The 19,284-nt window shown below is 42.5% G+C and overlaps 1 protein-coding gene across 1 annotated transcript; it reads left to right on the top strand.

Moving 5' to 3' along the window:
* Positions 1-216: 216 nt before the first annotated feature.
* LOC106572459 (voltage-gated purine nucleotide uniporter SLC17A9) lies at positions 217-16,013 on the top strand. Its single transcript, XM_014146665.3, has 13 exons — positions 217-560; positions 3,599-3,796; positions 3,961-4,100; positions 4,188-4,287; positions 4,431-4,555; positions 4,878-4,974; positions 5,140-5,236; positions 5,395-5,482; positions 5,585-5,619; positions 12,104-12,219; positions 12,348-12,403; positions 12,699-12,728; positions 12,853-16,013. Exons 1-13 carry the CDS (start codon positions 427-429, stop codon positions 13,020-13,022), a joined length of 1,386 nt encoding a protein of 461 aa, XP_014002140.2. The 5' UTR covers positions 217-426; the 3' UTR covers positions 13,023-16,013.
* The last annotated feature ends 3,271 nt before the right edge of the window (positions 16,014-19,284 follow it).

Genomic DNA, 19,284 nt, shown 5'->3' with positions numbered 1-19,284 from the left:
TGTAGCCTTGCTGCTCAGGTTCATTTATTTATTGTGAATGTGCAATTTTGGCATAGAAGGGATGAATAGTAGGTCACCTGTTGAAGCATTGGCTCACTACTGCAGTGGTCGTGGAGTCTGGTCGTGGAGTCTGAGGACGCGTTCTAAATTGTAAACTCCGCGATCACACATTGTTGATTGGCTGCCGCTATTTACAAACTAGACGAGCTGGAACGCGCTCTGTGTTGCACTGATTGCAAGAAACCAGTCATTCAGCAAGCCAAGCTCAGTCAGAGAGATATGCATGTTTCATGTTCCCACTAGTTTTACCTGTCCAGCTTGTTTGCCACGGCGTGTCCATATTTTCTTTCATCAAAGCGCACGTCTCCCGACGAAATCTACGTGTAGAGCGGTGGACGGTGAATTTGAAAATACACCAGACATTGAATGGCATTGTGGCAAATATTTGGAGAAACTAACAATCACTTTGAAGTTCCCGGGAAAAATCTTCCTAACAAAGTATTCGCACACAATGGTTCCGAGGGAGAGGAACCACAGCGGCAGACTGCGACATGGCCCAGGTAAGGAGTTGGATTCTGCTTTCGGTGCTTTGCCTATGGCAGAAACTGAAAATGTTAGATTTGAAAACTTCTTCACTGTAGCGGTTACGTGGTGAAAATAGACATGTCAAGCAATGTTTTTTATAATACGTAAAAGTCTCAAAAAGTATTTGGTATTTAAATATACAGTCATGGCCAAAAGTTTTGAGAATGACACATTAATTTCCACAAAGTTTGCTGCTTCAGTGTCTAGATATTTTGTCAGATGTTACTATGGAATACTGAAGTATAATTACAAGCATTTTATAAGTGTCAAAGGCTTTTATTGACAATTACATGAAGTTGATGCAAAGAGTAAATATTTGCAGTGTTGACCCTTCTTTTTCAAGACCTCTGCAATCTGCCCTGGCATGCTGTCAATTAACTTCTGAGCCACATCCTGACTGATGGCAGCCCATTCTTGCATAATCAATGCTTGGAGTTTGTCAGAATTTGTGGGGTTTTGTTTGTCCACCCGCCTCTTGAGGATTGACCACAAGTTCTCAATGGGATTAAGGTCTGGGGAGTTTCCTGGCCATGGACCCAAAATATCAATGTTTTGTTCCCCGAGCCACTTAGTTATCACTTTTGCCTTGTGGCAAGGTGCTCCATCATGCTGGAAAAGGCATTGTTCGTCACCAAACGGTTCCTAGATGGTTGGGAGAAGTTGCTCTCGGATTGCAGGTCTTCTCTGGACAATATTTTTTTCTGGATGCCCCAAACAATCGGAAAGGGGATTCATCAGAGAAAATTACTTTACCCCAGTCCTCAGCAGTCCAATCCCTGTACCTTTTGCAGAATATCAGTCTGTCCCTGATGTTTTTCCTGGAGAGAAGTGGCTTCTTTGCTGCCCTTCTTGATACCAGGCCATCCTCCAAAAGTCTTCGCCTCACTGTGCGTGCAGATGCACTCACACCTGCCTGCTGCCATTCCTGAGCAAGCTCTGTACTGGTGGTGCCCCGATCCCGCAGCTGAATCAACTTTAGGAGACGGTCCTGGCGCTTGCTGGACTTTCTTGGGCGCCCTAAAGCCTTCTTCACCACAATTGAACCGCTCTCCTTGAAGTTCTTGATGATCCGATAAATGGTTGATTTAGGTGCAATCTTAGTGGCAGCAATATCCTTGCCTGTGAAGCCCTTTTTGTGCAAAGCAATGATGACGACACGTATTTTCTTGCAGGTAACCATGTCTGACAGATGAAGAACAATGATTCCAAGCACCACCCTCCTTTTGAAGCTTCCAGTCTGTTATTCGAACTCAATCAGCATGACAGAGTGATCTCCAGCCTTGTCCTCGTCAACACTCACACGTGTGTTAACGAGAGAATCACTGACATGATGTCAGCTGGTCCCTTTGTGGCAGGGCTGAAATGCAGTGGAAATGTTTTTGGGGGATTCAGTTAATTTGCATGGGAAAGAGGGACTTTGCAATTCATCTGATCACTCTTCATAACATTCTGGAGTATATGCAAATTGCCATCATGCAAACTGGGGCAGCAGACTTTGTGAAAATGTATATTTGTGTCATTCTCAAAACTTTTGGCCACGACTGTACATATATATTTAAGTCATAAGCCCCGAGGATGTGTGGTATATGGCCAATATACCACGGCTATGGGCCGTTCTTAGAACGACACAACGCGGAGTGCCTGGGCACAGCCCTTAACAGTGGTATATTGGCCATATATCACTGACCCCCGAGGTGCCTTATTGCTATTATAAACTGGTTACCAACAATTAGAGCAGTAAAAATAAGTGTTTTGTCATACCCATGGTATACGGTCTGATATAACATGGCTCTCAGTCAATCAGCATTCAGGGCTCAAACCACACCGTTTATGAATATATATAAATCATTTAGAATTGCTTATACTAAGCAAACCAGATGGCACCATTTTCTTGTTATTTTAATTTACGGATAGCCAGGGGCACACTCCAACACAGGCATAATTTACAAAGGGAAGCATGTCTGTTAATTGAGTCCATTTAGTGAGTATTTTTACTTACACCACTGTAGACTTATCTTGGGTTCAATATGTGTTTCGGTAGCCTGGTCCCAGATCTGTTTGTGTGATCATGTCAACTCCCTGTCATTCCAGTGACAAGGAGCTGACAGGATAACACAAACATATCTGGGACCAGGCTTGAGTTTCTGTGTGTTCACAACATTCACAATGGTTGTAGAAGCTCCAGTGTGAAAGTAGATTTAGATGTTGGTCACACTTTCAATGAATTTGCACATATTTGTAGTGTTTTACTGCTCTATGTAACTTAACAGAAGTATCTCATATTAAACTAGATCCCTGTTTGTCTTTAAATTAGACATCACATAAAATATTATAAAAAATATTTTGGCTTGCTCTGTCTGCTGAAACTTTTATCCAACGCTGGTGGCTTCATTAAGGCACTTCACTTGATGTAGTCAGAAAAACTGGTTTGCTGTCTTCTCTACTGATACATAGTGCTGAGCTATTTGTGCTTTTTGAGGTTGGTTCGGATTCAATAATTTTTTTCAACACCCTGAAACTACTTCCTACGGCTATGCTCAATGTCACCTCACGGTCTGCATTATTCTTGAGTAGAATAAATAAACTCAGACCAAGACAAGTAAATGACCAATGGATTATGGTAACTGTAGTTCACTACCAAATTTTAATGCGCTAAACTATGCAGAATATTGGCCTGTTAGAAACTACAACTCCCTACTACATCGCACAGTTCAGGCTGGATCTTTATCTCTAGAGAAACTATGTGATGTGCGCATTGAGTTCACAGAAGACAAAAAACTGAGTGAAATGGAATTCAAATCATTGAACTGATGTCGGTCAGTTGTTGGTTAAAAGTTGTTTAAAAAACAAAAAATAACTGACATTTTGGTCGCTCTGCACTACTGATACATGATGTTCTGTAGGGGATGAAATGATAATAGGCCAATTATCTGGTTTTTACATATAGTGTAATGTAGATTATCAGTATCATCCATCATTACCTCTCCCTCTCTTTCTTGCTATTTGCCTCCAGGCCATTGGCTCAAAAGTGGACGGTGATGCTCTTCTTGGGCACGTGTCTCCTCTACTGTGCCAGGATGGCCATGCCAATCTGTGCTGTCAACATGGCCACCACGTTTGGCTGGAGCAAGACACAGTCGGGTGTGGTAATGGGGGGCTTCTTCTGGGGTTACTGCTTCACTCAGGTGCTGGGAGGTCATGTCAGCGACAGGTGGGTCAACCTCTGGTGGTCTGAATGGCTACCTATTGGGATTTGTATTATTTGGTCTTGAGTGATTGCCTGTTATATAATGTCCATGTTAGAAGCTGGAAATCACCTTTCTTGTGTGCTGTGAAGACTGCTATGACTCTGCTCATGATTGTTTGTTTTGCCAGAATTGGTGGTGAACGGGTCCTACTTCTTGCCACTACGTCCTGGGCTTCCATTACAGCAGTCACCCCTCTGTTGGCGCAACTGGGCATCAGCTCCCTCACCTCCATGACGGTGGCCAGATTCCTTATGGGGCTATTACAAGGTGAGAGGGTGGAAACAGAAAGTCTCCACCCTCTTTCTCCTCTTTTGGAATGGTTTGGCAACTTTGATAACAGCTGCTTTCCCTCAGGTGTCCACTACCCCTCTTTGGCCAGTCTTTGTTCCCAACGAGTGGATGAAGGGGAAAGAGGCTTTCTGATGAGTACCATGGGCAGTGGCTCTTATATGGGGTAAGTTATACATGTAATAACTGAACACAGGTCTCTAATTATACCAACATCCATCTCTGATTTATAATTTAATCATAAATAGCTTTATCTGAAATATGTTCTAAATGCTTCTTCCTCATTTTGCTTCTAATCTTGTGAGTCAGAACACTGATGGTGGGAGGACTGGGGTCCGTGATGTTGGAACACTATGGCTGGGAGAGTGTGTTCTATGGCGCTGGTCTGCTCTCGGGACTGTGGTCATTGACTGTGTGGAGATTTCTACTGAGAGGTACTCTAGGGTAGCAATATAATAATCTATAGAACTGGTGCTTTGTGCATGAATATATTTTGTTTTAAAATATCAAAAAATGTGCATTGGATGTGTTGTATGTAATAGTTGTTTCATTGAATTAAGTGGTTGTTCTAGGTTCTAGATTTCATATGAGGTAGGCTTCTATAATATATTTCTAGTTTGAAAGTATCTACAAAATGTAATGCATGTATTATACATGTTAGTTGTTTCACTGAACGAAGTGGTTGTTATGTACGATTCATGAGGTTGGCTGCTATAATCATACTAATTTATATGGTAATGTGTGTGTCGATTGCAGGTCAAATGAACACAATCCAAGTGCTGTCAAGCCATGGATCCAGTTCGGGTCTGTCAAAGAAACGCTGGCTAAAAATGTGCAAACAGCCCTCTGTGTGGTACAGCTCAAATTTTTGCATATGTTGATTGTGGATGTAATACAGTATGGCACGTGGAAGTTATGCAAATGTTTTGCAACTTCTTGTTTTTACCTTGATGTTGCCTGCTTGCCTGGCTCCACTGCTTTTTTAGTCTCTTGTTCTCCCTCTTTCACATCTCTTCAGTGCCATGGTCTTTGCTCACCTATGCTTCAGCAGTACTTGTTACACATTGATGTCATGGCTACCAACCTTTTTCAAAGATACATATCCGCACGCCAAGGTATTAAACCTTTATCTCTTCAGCCACTTTCTTTACCTTATCCAAAAAGCATGTCTTAACTATACTGGCCTTCTTCACCCAAAATAATTAATAGTGTAACCATTGCAATTTAGTGTAATCTGTATTGTAACTCATACTTCTAATATATGTTATTCCAGGGATGGATGTGTAACGTAATTCCATGGTTGGTTGCAATCGCATCTGCGCTCTTTGGAGGCATAATTTCGGATCACCTCATTCAGCAGGGTACAAGAATGACAGATTAGAGTACAACGTTTGTTTGTTTTGCTGCTTCCTTAGTAAGTTATTGAAGCCATTTCATAGTAACAGACTGTTTTTTTGTTCTAGGATTTCGAACATCCTCTGTTAGGAAGATGATGCAGGTAAGCTTACCTGGTTTAGAATCGCTAACTTATATTCTTGTGTAACTGAACCCAATATTCAGTGGTTTGTGGACAGAGAGAAAGTACAGGTATGCATAAGAGATTTGTTCAGACAGGTTAGAGCTCCCCATTTTCATGCCAGACAAGGCAATCAGACATATCCTTGGGGCTCAGGCAATATTTTCCCTGACTAACATGCAGTGAGGTCTGAAATTATTGACACCCTTGAAAAAGATGAGCAATAATGACTGTATAAAATGAATAATGAAAAAAACTTTGACAAAATTATATTAGTTTAAACTAATACATTTGCTCAGAGAAAGATAACTTTTTTTCTCAAAAAGGTAGGGGTCAAAATTATTGACACCCTTAAAGATTCTTATAAATAATGTAGTCAAAATGTAGTATTTGGTCCCATATTCCTAGCACGCAATGACTACATCAAGCTTGTGACTACAAACTTGTTGGGTGCCTTTGAAGTTAGTTTCGGTTGTTTCAGATTATTTTGTACCTAATAGAAAGTAATTGTGAAAACGTATTTAGTCATTTTAGTCACTTTTATTGAAAATAAGAATAAAATGTTTCTAAACACTTCTACATTAATGTGGATGAGACCATGATTATGGATAATCCTGAATTAATCGTGAATAATGATGATTGAGAAATACAGAGGGTCAAAGATGCTATTGTCTTAACATTATGAATAACAGGGGAGGTTAGCATGTCTTATCTGTGACCCTCTAACTTTCTCACAATTCATTCAGGATTATCCGTAATCATGCTATCATCCACATTAATGTAGAAGTGTTCAGACATTTCTTATAATTTTGTACAATAAAAGTGACTCAATAATGACAAATCATTTAGCATTAATTTCTATCGGGAACAAAATAATTTGAAACATGATCAAAACGAACTGCAAATGCATCCAACAAGTAGAGTAGAGTCACAAGCTTTATGTAGTCATTGCATGCTAGGAATATGCTACCAAATACTACACTTTTGACTACATTACTTACAAAGAATCTTTAAGGATGTCAATAATTTTGATCCCTATGTTTTTGAGAAAAGCTATATAATTTCCCTTTTTTTTGCATACAATATAGCTCAGTATTTGAATTTTTTATTTTATACAGTCATTATTGCTCATCTTTGTCAAGGGTCTCAATAATTTCGTATCTGACATAACAGAATTAGTTACAGTTCAGTGGCTTGCGAAAGTTCTCACCCCCTTGGCATTTTTCCTATTTTGTTGCCTTACAACCTGGAATTGACATGGACTTTTGGGGGATTTGTATCATTTGATTTACACAGCATGCATACCACTTTGAAGATGCAAATTACTTTTTTCTTGTGCAAGAAATAAGATAGAAAAAAAAAAAACAGAACTTGAGCATGCATAACTATTCACCCCCCTCAAAGTCAATACTTTGTAGCGCCACCTTTTGCAGCAATTACAGCTGCAAGTCTCTTGGGGTATGTCTCTATAAGCTTGGCACATCTAGCCACTGGGATTTTTGCCCATTCTTCATGGCAAAACTGTTCCAGCTCCTTCAAGTTGGATGGGTTCCTCTGGTGTACAGAAATCTTAAATCGTACCACAGATTCTCAATTGGATTGAGGTCTGGGCTTTGACTAGGCCATTCCAAGACATTGAAATGTTTCCCCATAAACCACTCGTGTTGCTTTATCAGTATTCTCAGGGTCATTGTCCTGCTGGAAGGTGAATCTCTGTCCCAGTCTCAAATCTCTGGAAGACTAAAACAGGTTTCCCTCAAGAATGTCCCTGTATTTAGCGGCATCCGTCATTCCTTCAATTTTGACCAGTTTCCCAGTCCCTGCCAATGAAAAACATCCACACAGCATGATACTGCCACCAGCATGCTTCACTGTGGGGATGATGTTCTCGTTGTGATGAGAGGCGTTGGGTTTCTGCGAAACATAGCGTTTTCCTTGATGCCAAAAAGCTACATTTTAGTCTCATCTGACCAGGGGAACCTTCTTCCATATGTTTGGGGAGTCTCCCAAATGCCTTTTGGCGAACACCAAATGTGTTTGCTTATTTTTTTTTCTTTAAGCAATGGATTTTTTTCTGGCCACTCTTAGGTAAAGCCCAGTTCTGTGGAGTGTACGGCTTAAAGTGGTCCTATGGGCAGATACTCCAATCTCCGCGGTGGAGGTTCGCAGCTCCTTCAGGGTTATCTTTGGGCTCTTTGTTGCCTCTCTGATTAATGCCCTCCTTGCATGGTCTGTGAGTTTTGGTGGGCAGCCCTCTCTTGGCAGGTTTGTTGTGGTGCCATATTATTTCAATTTTTTAATAATGGATTTAATGGTGCTCTGTGGGATGACCAAAGTTTTGCATGTTTTTTTATAACCCAACCCTGATCTGTACTTCTCCCCCACTTTGTCCCTGACCTGTTTGGAGAGCTCCTTGGTCTTCACGGTGCTCCTTGCTTGATGGTGTCCCTTGCTTAGTGGTGTTTCAGACTTTGGGGCCTTTCAGAACAGGTGTATATTTACTGAGATCATGTGACATATCATGTGACTCTTAAATAAAGTCCACCTGTGTGCAATCTAACTAATTATGTGACTTCTGAAGGTAATTGGTTGCAACAGATCTTATTTAGGGGCTTCAGAGCAAAGGGGATGAATATATACAGTTGAAGTTGGATGTTTACATACAGTCGTGGCCAAAAGGTTTGAGAATGACACAAATATTCATTTTCACAGTCTGCTGCCTCAGTTTGTATGATGGCAATTTGCATATACTCCAGAATGTTATGAGGAGTGATCAGATTAATTGCAATTAATTGCAAAGTCCCCCAAAAACATTTCCACTGCATTTCAGCCCTAGCCCTGCCACAAAAGGACCAGCTGACATCATGTCAGTGATTCTCTCGTGAACACAGGTGTGAGTGTTGACGAGGACAAGGCTGGAGATCACTCTGTCATGCTGATTGAGTTTGAATAACAGACTGGAAGCTTCAAAAGGAGGGTGGTGCTTGGAATCATTGTTCTTCCTCTGTCAACCATGATTACCTGCAAGGAAACACATGCCGTCATCATTGCTTTGCACAAAAAGGGCTTCACAGGCAAGGATATTGCTGCCAGTAAGATTGCACCTAAATCAACCATTTATCAGATCATCAAGAACTTCAAGGAGAGCGGTTCAATTGTTGTGAAGAAGGCTTCAGGGTGCCCAAGAATGTCCAGCAAGCGCCAGGACGTCTCCTAAAGTTGATCCAGCTGCGGGATCGAGGCACCACCAGTACAGAGCTTGCTCAGGAATGGCAGCAGGCAGGTGTGAGTGCATCTGCACGCACAGTGAGGCGAAGACTTTTGGAGGATGGCCTGGTGTCAAGAAGGGCAGCAAAGAAGCCACTTCTCTCCAGGAAAAACATCAGGGACAGACTGATATTCTGCAAAAGGTACAGGGATTGGACTGCTGAGGACTGGGATAAAGTCATTTTCTCTGATGAATCCCCTTTCCGATTGTTTGGGACATCCGGAAAAAAGCTTGTCCAGAGAAGACAAGGTGAGCGCTACCATCAGTCCTGTGTCATGCCAACGGTAAAGCATCCTGAGAACATTCATGTGTGGGGTTGCTTCTCAGCCAAGGGAGTGGGCTCACTCACAACTTTGCCTAAGAACACAGCCATGAATAAAGAATGGTACCAACACATTCTCCGAGAGCAACTTCTCCCAACCATCCAGGAACCGTTTGGTGACGAACAATGCCTTTTCAAGCATGATGGAGCACCTTGCCACAAGGCAAAAGTGATAACTAAGTGGCTCGGGGAACAAAACATTGATATTTTGGGTCCATGGTCAGGAAACTCCCCAGACCTTAATCCCATTGAGAACTTGTGGTGAATCCTCAAGAGGCGGGTGGACAAACAAAACCCCACAAATTCTGACAAACTCCAAGCATTGATTATGCAAGAATGGGCTGCCAACAGTCAGGATGTGGCCCAAAAGTTAATTGCCAGCATGCCAGGGCAGATTGCAGAGGTCTTGAAAAAGAATGGTCAACACTGCAAATATTGACTCTTTGCATCAACTTCATGTAATTGTCAATAAAAGCCTTTAACACTTATGAAATGCTTGTAATTATCCTTCAGTATTCCATAGTAACATCTGACAAAAATATCTGAAGACACTGAAGCAGCAAACTTTGTGGAAATTAATATTTGTGTCATTCTCAAAACTTTTGGCCATGACTGTACACTTAAGGTAGAGTCATTAAAACTTGTTTTTCAACCACTCCACAAATTTCTTGTTAACAAACTATGGTTTTGGCAAGTTGGTTAGGACATCTACTTTGTGTATGACACACGTCATTTTTCCAACAATTGTTTACAGACAGATTATTTCACTTATAATTCACTGTATCACAATTCCAGTGGGTCAGAAGTTTACATACACTAAGTTGACAGTGCCTTTTAAACAGCTTGGAAAATTCCAGAAAAATGTAATGGCTTTAGAAGCTTCTGATAAGCTAGTTGACATCATTTGAGTCAATTGGAGGTGTACCTGTGGATGTATTTCAAGGCCTACCTTCAAACTCAGTGCATCTTTGCTTGACATTATGGGAAAATCAAAAGAAATCAGCCAAGACTTCAGAAAAAAAATTGTAGACCTCCACAAGTCTGGTTCATCCTTGGGAGCAATTTCCAAACGCCTGAAGGTACCACGTTCATCTGTACAAACAATAGTATGCAAGTATAAACACCATGGGGCCACGCAGCCGTCATACTGCTCAGGAAGGAGACGCGTTCCATCTCCTAGAGATGAATGTACTTTGGTGCACCAAGTGCAAATCAATCCCAGAACAAAACAAAGGACCTTGTGAAGATGTTGGAGGAAACAGGTACAAAAGTATCTATATCCACAGACAAAGATCATACTTTTTGGAGAAATGTCCTATGGTCTGATGAAACAAAAATCAAACTGTTTGGCCATAATGACCATTGTTATGTTTGGAGGAAAAAGGGGGACGCTTGCAAGCTGAAGAACACCATCCCAACCGTGAAGCACGGCGGTGGCAGCATCATGTTGTGGGGGTGCTTTGCTGCAGGAGGGACTGGTGTACTTCACAAAACAGATGGCATCATGAGGGTGGAAAATGATGTGGATATATTGAAGAAACATCTTAAGTCATCAGTCAGGAAGTTAAAGCTTGATTGCAAATGGGTCTTCCAAATGGACAATGACCTCAAGCATACTTCCAAAGTTGTGGCAAAACGGCTTAAGGACAACAAAGTCAAGGTATTGGAGTGGCCATCACAAAGCCCTGACCTCAATTTGTGGGCAGAACTATAAAAGTGTGTGCGAGCAAGGAGGCCTACAAACCTGACTCAGTTACACCAGCTCTTTCAGGAGGAATGGGTCAAAATCCACCCAACTTATTGTGGGAAGCCTGTGATAGGCTACCCGAAACGTTTGACCCAGGTTAAACAATTTAAAGGCAATGCTACCAAATACTAACTGAGTGTATGTAAACTTCTGACCCACTGGGAATGTGATGAACGAAATAAAAGCTGAAATAAATTATTCTCTCTACTATTATTCTGACATTTCACTTTCTTAAAATAAAGTGGTGATCCTAACTGACCTAAGACAGGGAATTTTTACTAGGATTAAATGTCAGGAATTGTGAAAAACTGAGTTGAAATGTATTTGGCTAAGGTATGTAAACTTCCGACTTCGACTGTACATATTGGTCATTTAGCAGACGCTCTTATCCAGAGCAACTTACAATCAAGTAGCACTCCTAACATGCAATTATATCATTCAACCTACCCATTTGAGCTTTGCATACATTTTTTAAGAATTGAAAATACAGTACCTTGTGTGTTTTAAAATGTATGGACAATTTTGCTCACGTCAGGATCAACTGTATGCACACACCACTTTTCCATTTTATTTATTTTTTTATATTTTTTTTCATTTCACTTCACCAATTTGGACTATTTTGTGTATGTCCATTACATGAAATCCAAATAAAAATCCATATAAATTACAGGTTGTAATGCAACAAAATAGGAAAATGCCAAGGGGGATGAATACCTTTGCAAGGCACTGTATCTCTTGAAATGGGGAATTTAAAGTTAAAGTGGCACTCCAGTCTATTTTTCCCCTTCTTTATCACCTGATTTACTTTACAAAAGGTAAGTCATGACATAGCACAAGTGGCGGGTGTGCTTTTCCTCTTATGTTCTCTATTGTTCCTCAAGCAAGGGTGAGGCTGATGACATCATGGATTCCCAGCAAAATGACTCCTTAAATGCCCTACTCCCTTGAAGTTTGCACTTCTGTCTAAAATTCACTATTTTGTTCAAAACATATTTTTTTACCCTTCAATGTGTGTACTTTACTGTCTTTATACTTTGGTTATCGCTTTTCAACAGTAAATGTTCACAAATCGCTAGATGATATCTTTAAATAAGTCGATCGGTGTGTTTCTCTCTCTCTCCTCATACAGTTCATGTCCATGGGTGTGTCCAGTGTTTTCCTCCTGCTACTCTGCAGGCCACTCTCATTCCCTTCCGCTGTGATCTTTGTCTCCGCTGCTGTGGGCCTGGCCACCTTCAACAGCAGGTGTGTTTCTGTGTGTGCTCATGTAACATTATTCCATCCACATAATAGAGGTATTACTGGATGAGAAGGGTCATCCAGTAATAGAGTTATTAGTATACTAACCCATTGCCATTGTCCCCATGCGCTAGTGGTGTGTCTGTGAATGTACAGGACCTTGCCCCATTGTGTGCTGGAGCCTTGTTTGGTCAGTTTGTTTTTACAATTTTAAAATTGAACCTTTATTTAACTAGGCTAGTCAGTTAAGAACAAATTCTTATTTACAATGACGGCCTACACCTGCCAAACTCGTACGTTGCTGGACCAATTGTGCCCAGCATCGTCCGGGTTTGGCCGGTGTAGGCCGTCATTGTAAATAAGAATTTATCTTAACTGGACACTGTCAGTGTCTTTGGGTATCATTGTCTTCCCATTCCATTTGTTCCATTTTGATTGAAAAACAAATATGTTGATCCCAAAAATGTATATTTTTTTCTCCACAGGATTTATGAATATGTGTGGGGCTTTCACAGGTAGGTATTAGATATCAATCCCCCATGTATACTGTACATCAGAATGATCTAATGCTCACGGTTAAGTGTATTATAGGCCTATGTATTTGACTGTGTAAATGAGAGCAGTTTGTGATACCCACAGGTCTGGTAATGGTCTATGTTTCTGGATACCTGATTGAGGTCACAGCTTCCTGGGGTTACGTGTTCTCACTCATCACAATGGTGAATACCATGGGCCTCGGAGTATTCCTCATGTTTGGAGAAGCCAACCGTGTGGACTTGTGGAATTTGTCCCAAGTCACTCGTGTATGACCCACACAAAGAGACTGCCAATAACTTAGTGTGTATATCTGTGTAGGTCATAATGTCAGTCTAACAAAATGGTTTGTGAAGAGGATTGTAGGCCTAACTACAATAGGCCTATGAAAAAATGACTTGTTTCTGACATGTTTTAAATTATGCCTTCATGCATCAGGTCTGAGAATAAGATGGTTTAAAATATTTATAATTCAATGTTGCGTCACTTGGTAGATCTTTGAAAACATTATCTATTGTCCCTGAAATTGAAAAGCGAAACAAGACAACAGTAAACATGTCATCCCCTACGAATGATGCCGCGACACCCATTGGGCCAATTGAGATATCTTGTGTGACTAACACATTTTAGTTGACCACAGATTAGCCTTTATATTGACCAGATCCTCAAGTGGCCGCTCTAACAATGAAAATAAATGTCTTAAAAAATGGAAGGCAGTTAGCCTGGGTACCTGTCCAGGTCTTGACATTCAGGTAAATTTGCCAGTGGCACACCGGGCCAGTACCAAGTGAAAAATACTGGCCTGAATTTTAAAATTACTGACCCAGGCCAAGATATCAGGAAAGCAAGTTATGCACGCAGAATTTAAATCTGGGTGATTTCACGTTTCATTTGCAGTCTGGGCAAATACCTTATATTATAGCAAACCATAAAATCAGATATTTATTTACACTAATTGTTTGGAAAACAAAAATAAAACCATGCCCCCCTCTCAATGGTGACATATAGCCTATATTAAACCGTTTAAAATGTAATATTCCCCGCCAGAAATTAGCCTAGTAACATATTGATGAAAAGCAATATCTTTAGATGGTCCATATGATGGTCCATATGATCAGGCAGGTGTGCTATTTTAGCAATAAGCGTGATCACCTGTCTGACGCAGCATCATGGCTATATGGCTGAAACATGGGGTTGCTGCTTAAAATATAGATTTTTGTATTTAACCAACAAGTGATTTGTGTAAATAGGCTAATGTTCATGTATTGACAAGCAAGCAGCTCCATGGTGAAGGCCTACATGGTCCGTGAACCTTACATAAACCTTTATTTGCTAATGACATCGCTATGTCTGATATGAAAAAAGATTGAAAGGTGGAGGACTTTTGAATGACGTGCGGATGTTCAACTATGAATTGATGGGCTTCCCGCCTCCACTTAGGTGGGTGTATCCAGGAAGTTGAGGCAGGGCCTCACTCGATGGACAGGAAAGGCTTTGACATTATTGACACCGCTTGGAAGCTGGTTGATAACAAGTGTGAAGCGTCAGCTGTTGGGAAGATTGTGAATGTATGAATACAAGCAGCCTATATAGCCTATATCTTTTTTTTTAAATGTCATCTACTGTCCCAAGCGGGCCATATGAAAGCTTGATAAACTGGCCAGGTCAGCGGGTAGCCCTGAATGTCGAGCTCTGCAATCTCTAGCTAATCCACTCCTTATATAGCCTATACTCCATGTCATGTGCCAAATAAAAAACGCCACCTGCTGGCGAAGACAGATTTTGTGCCGAGTTATACCTCTCGCTGAGCCTATTCCAGTCTGGTGTGACTCACAAATGTCAGTTAATTACTATAGCTCCCGCCTTGGGCCAATTAGTGTAATTTTGTAAATGCCGGATTTCAATGGCAAAACGCATAATTCATCCACCTTTCGTCAACATCGGGTCAGTGCTGTCTGAGATATCACGTGTGATTTAACAGATGGAGAGACAGAAGGACGGATGGAGACCGATTCACAATCCCTCCCCGATTTCACCTTGGGGGACAATAAACAAAGCTAGTAGAAAGCAACTTTATGAGCATCAGTGCAGTTTCAGCACCATAGCCAGTGGAGAGTGGCTATGGTAATGACAAATCAGCAGTTGCGACACGTCATTCAGGGCCACCTGTTTTGAGCCCCACCTGTTTAGCCCCCCAAAAAATATATGTATATATCTACCGTAGCTTTGATGGGACTGATCATGTCAACATCATACTTTCACATTCTTAGCTAGCAAGCTAGACAAGCAGTCATCATCATGAATCAAGTCGACAATGTACTGGCAAATCCTTTTAATCCTTGTCATATGAAGAGAAAGTATAGCTAAACGTAGCCATTGGACATAAACAATACACAACAAGTTGGAAATCGCAAATTCAACAATAAGTGGTTTGGATGGAATCAGTTGCTAACTGCAAGCGTTTCAAAGCAATCATGAGCCTGCTATTCAGTGGAGTCGGTGTGTGGTCCAAGTCTGGGTTTAAGGATCTATTTTCCAAGTTTAAAATGATTAACATTCACATGCAACACCATGGGCCAGAAAGGATGGAATACTTTGGCCATGCTGTCAATCCAGCATAAATTCTGCCGAATTCAAAACGACTGGAAACTCGAAACTGGGAAATCTTAGACTTCAGTGAGTTCAAGACAACTGGGACCTCGGAAAAAACGAGCTCCAACTGGGAAAATACGTTTTGAACGGTCATCCAACTTGGAATTCCAGGTTGGGAACTCAGGCCTCTTTCTAGAGCTCTGACCTGAAGATCACCGATGTCATGATTCAACGTAATTTTTTTCTGAGTTCCCAGTTGTCTTGAAAGCACTATAAATCCAGAGAATGCCAGACTTTGATGACACAGTTTGATGACAAAATTTGCCATAAGAAGGACCGCAGCACCACCTTTCTGTTCAAGTGAGCACAGCACAACTGTCACGCCCTGACCATAGAGAGCCCTTGTTTCTCTATGGTGTAGTAGGTCAGGGCGTGACAAGAGGGTAGTCTAGTTTAACATTTCTATGTTGTGTTCTAGTTTATATTTTCTAGGTTGGTGTTTTGTATGATTCCCAATTAGAGGCAGCTGGTAATCGTTGTCTCTAATTGGGAATCATATTTTTGTGGGATATTATTTTGTGTTTGTGCATGTGCACCACGTAGTCACGTTTCGTTGTTCGTTTATTGTTTTGTTTTGCTGAAGTTTCACTTGATATTAAAGATGTGGAACTCTACGTACGCTGCGCCTTGGTCCCGTTCTTACGACAACCGTGACAGAATATCCCACCAAACCAGGACCAAGCAGTGTGTTCACCAGGTGAAGGAGTTTTGGACATGGGAAGAAGTGATGGGTGGATGAGAGACCCTTCCTTGGCGGCAGACGAAAGGTAATGATGGAGGAAGGCGACGACGCCGGGGTTCGCGGCCACAGAAAGCCCAAGGACAACCCCAATAAAAAAAAATGTTGGGGGGGGGGGCACAAGGGGTGGCCGGTCGAGCCGAGGAGAGTGCCAGAGCCCGAATGGCAAACGGGAGGAGCGTGTCGTCAGACCACGGCCACAGAAACCCCAATAATTGTTTTTGGGGGGGGGGGGGCACATGGAGCTGGCGGCTGAGCAGAGGGAAGAGCCAGAGACCACATGGGGAGATATGAGAGAGATGTTGTGCAAGTGTGTTCTGCTCAACATCCGACCAGAGGATCCGGTCATCAGTCCGGTGCAACCTGTGCCGGACCCACGCATCAGGCCTCCAGTGCGCCTCCCCAGTCCGGTACGTCCTGTGCCTGCTCCTCGCACTCGCCCTGAAGTGTGTGTCACCAGTCCGGTGCCACTTGTGCCGGCTCCACGCATCAGGCCTTCAGTGCGCCTCAACAGTCCGGTGCCACCTGTACAAGGCTCCACGCACTCGGCCTCCAGTGCTCATTCACAGGCCAGAGCTTCCAGAGACGGTTCACAGGCCAGAGCTTCCAGAGACGGTTCACAGGCCAGAGCTTCCAGAGACGGTTCACAGGCCAGAGCTTCCGGAGACGGTTCACAGGCCAGAGCTTCCAGAGACGGTTCACAGGCCAGAGCTTCCAGAGACGGTTCACAGGCCAGAGCTTCCAGAGACGGTTCACAGGCCAGAGCTTCCAGAGACGGTTCACAGGCCAGAGCTTCCAGAGACGGTTCACAGGCCAGAGCTTCCGGAGACGGTTCACAGGCCAGAGCTTCCGGAGACGGTTCACAGGCCAGAGCTTCCGGAGACGGTTCACAGGCCAGAGCTTCCGGAGACGATTCACAGTCCAGAGCTTCCGACGACGGTCCCCAGTCCAGAGCCTCCCGCGACGGTCAACGGTCCGGAACCTCCAGCTCCATGGCCGGAGCCTTCCCCTGGCCGATGCCCAGTCCGAGCATGGCGTCCAGTCCCGCTCCATGGCCGGAGCCCTCCTTTGCGCCGGTGCCCAGTCCAGGCACGGTGTCCAGTCCCGCTCCATGGCCGGAGCTGCCTACTGCGCCGGTGCCCAGTCCAGGCATGACGTTGAGCCCGGCGCCATGGTCGGATCCGGGGTCTGGGGGGGGGGGGCTACGACCCACACCGGAGCCGCCACCGACACTAGTCACCCCTCCATTTGGTTTCAGGTTTTGCGGCCGGAGTCTGCACCTTTGGGGGGGGGGGGTACTGTCACGCTCTGACCAAAGAGAGTCCTTGTTTCTCTATGGTGTAGTAGGTCAGGGCGTGACTAGGGGGTAGTCTAGTTTAATATTTCTATGTTGTGTTCTAGTTTATATTTTCTAGGCTGGTGTTTTGTATGATTCCCAATTAGAGGCAGCTGGTAATCGTTGCCTCTTATTGGGGATCATATTTAAGTAGCTATTTTTCCTTTGTGCATGTGCACCACATAGTCACGGTTCGTTTATTGTTTTGTTTTGCTGAAGTTTCACTTGATATTAAAGATGTGGAACTCTACGTACGCTGCGCCTTGGTCCCATTCTTACGACAACCGTGACAACAACAAGGTCAGTCCAAAAATGTATTGTATGCTTCTGCATAAATTATGTAATATGTCAGGGAGATATGTATACTGTAGCTAAGAAAGTAATACTAAGGCTACTAACAGCTTACTACACAACATTCACTATGTGCCTCACGCTAATAATTTGGCTCCTTTCACCCTCATATAGCCTATAGCCTGTTTAAGAGAAATGTAATCATCTAATATTGTAAGAGCTTTCATTGTCTGCTTATATGCCCCCTATATTTATCATACGGTTCTGACTTGGTGTACAGGTATAATACTGTAAGAACGTCCATGTTCTGAATTCTGTCCTGTACATTTCAAAAGTGCTGAACAAATAGTTATATTGACTATGTTCGACTGAGCTCAATCATTGTCTTAATCGAAATTACGGATTGTCTTTTATCCCATAGTTTGTACATCACAAATGTCAGTAGAAGCCACATTTGTGTAAGCAAGTCAGCCATATCAGCTATGTTTTTTAAAAAGGCAGTAAATGAAGCTGAATTAACTGTTCCGCTGCCAGACCAGACTCCACTGATCCAGGTGTAGCAGTGGTAAGGATTCACTCCATGGAGCTGAAAAGTAAGCTCTCCTGTTGGGACAACTTTTTGTAGGCCCTAACAGTTGTGGGCACTGTTTGTCACCGTTATAATGCAATTACTGTATTGTTGTGTTGTGTAGTGGCTTTGCTGGCATGCATCTACAAAAAAATATATACTTTTTTGCCCAACTAATATTTGCATGCTAAAATCGCCACTGAAAATCAGGTATTATGTAAACACTGAAAGTGAACAGTACGTTGGTTGAAATCTCTTTCTGCAGATTACTTTACTGCAGAAATATCCAAGGTGTGTCCTATTCTCAAATATGAATAGATCATCATGATTAGGCAATTCTCATTTGCTGTGATGAAGCTGAATGATGTCTGTGTGTGCTGCTGCTGTGCAGTGTGAAATATTGTGCAGGTTTAGTGGGGCGGCTGATTTATTGTGAAATAACATTTTGCTGAATGGGGCATTAACTGCTCATTTCAAAAACATTTCGCTGATGAGAATCCGGTCGGTTTATGGTGGGGGGAGTTTGACCCTGTCCTGTCCATGACGTCAAGCTTCCTCGATCTAATCCTCGAGCATTGCATTCAATAAACGGACGTCTTGGATGGGAAGAAGATAAGCAAATCCTGCTAGATTGGTTCAGAGATGGTGAAAACAAAACAAGTGGACAACTGTTTCGGAAAATCAAGGTTAATATATAGGGCAAATGTATTTGAACCGGTGTCCTTTCTCGCTTTATGCGTTATCACGGCTGGAGCGGTGCTGATGATGCGGACGCCTGATGCCTGCCTGGACCATTGTTTTAGGCCTAGCCTATTATGTGTAGGCTATTCTATAGCCAAATATGGACAACATTTCGTAGGCTTATGGCTACTACTACATCATTCTTCTGATCCAAGGGTGTACATCGACAGTGAGTTCTTGTTTGAAAAAAATACTTGCTAATAGGAATCA

Source organism: Salmo salar, chromosome 15 (assembly GCF_965601325.2).
Source record: "Salmo salar chromosome 15, fSalSal1, whole genome shotgun sequence".
Lineage (NCBI taxonomy): Eukaryota > Metazoa > Chordata > Actinopteri > Salmoniformes > Salmonidae > Salmo > Salmo salar.
This window is presented reverse-complemented; position numbering and strand designations above follow the sequence as displayed.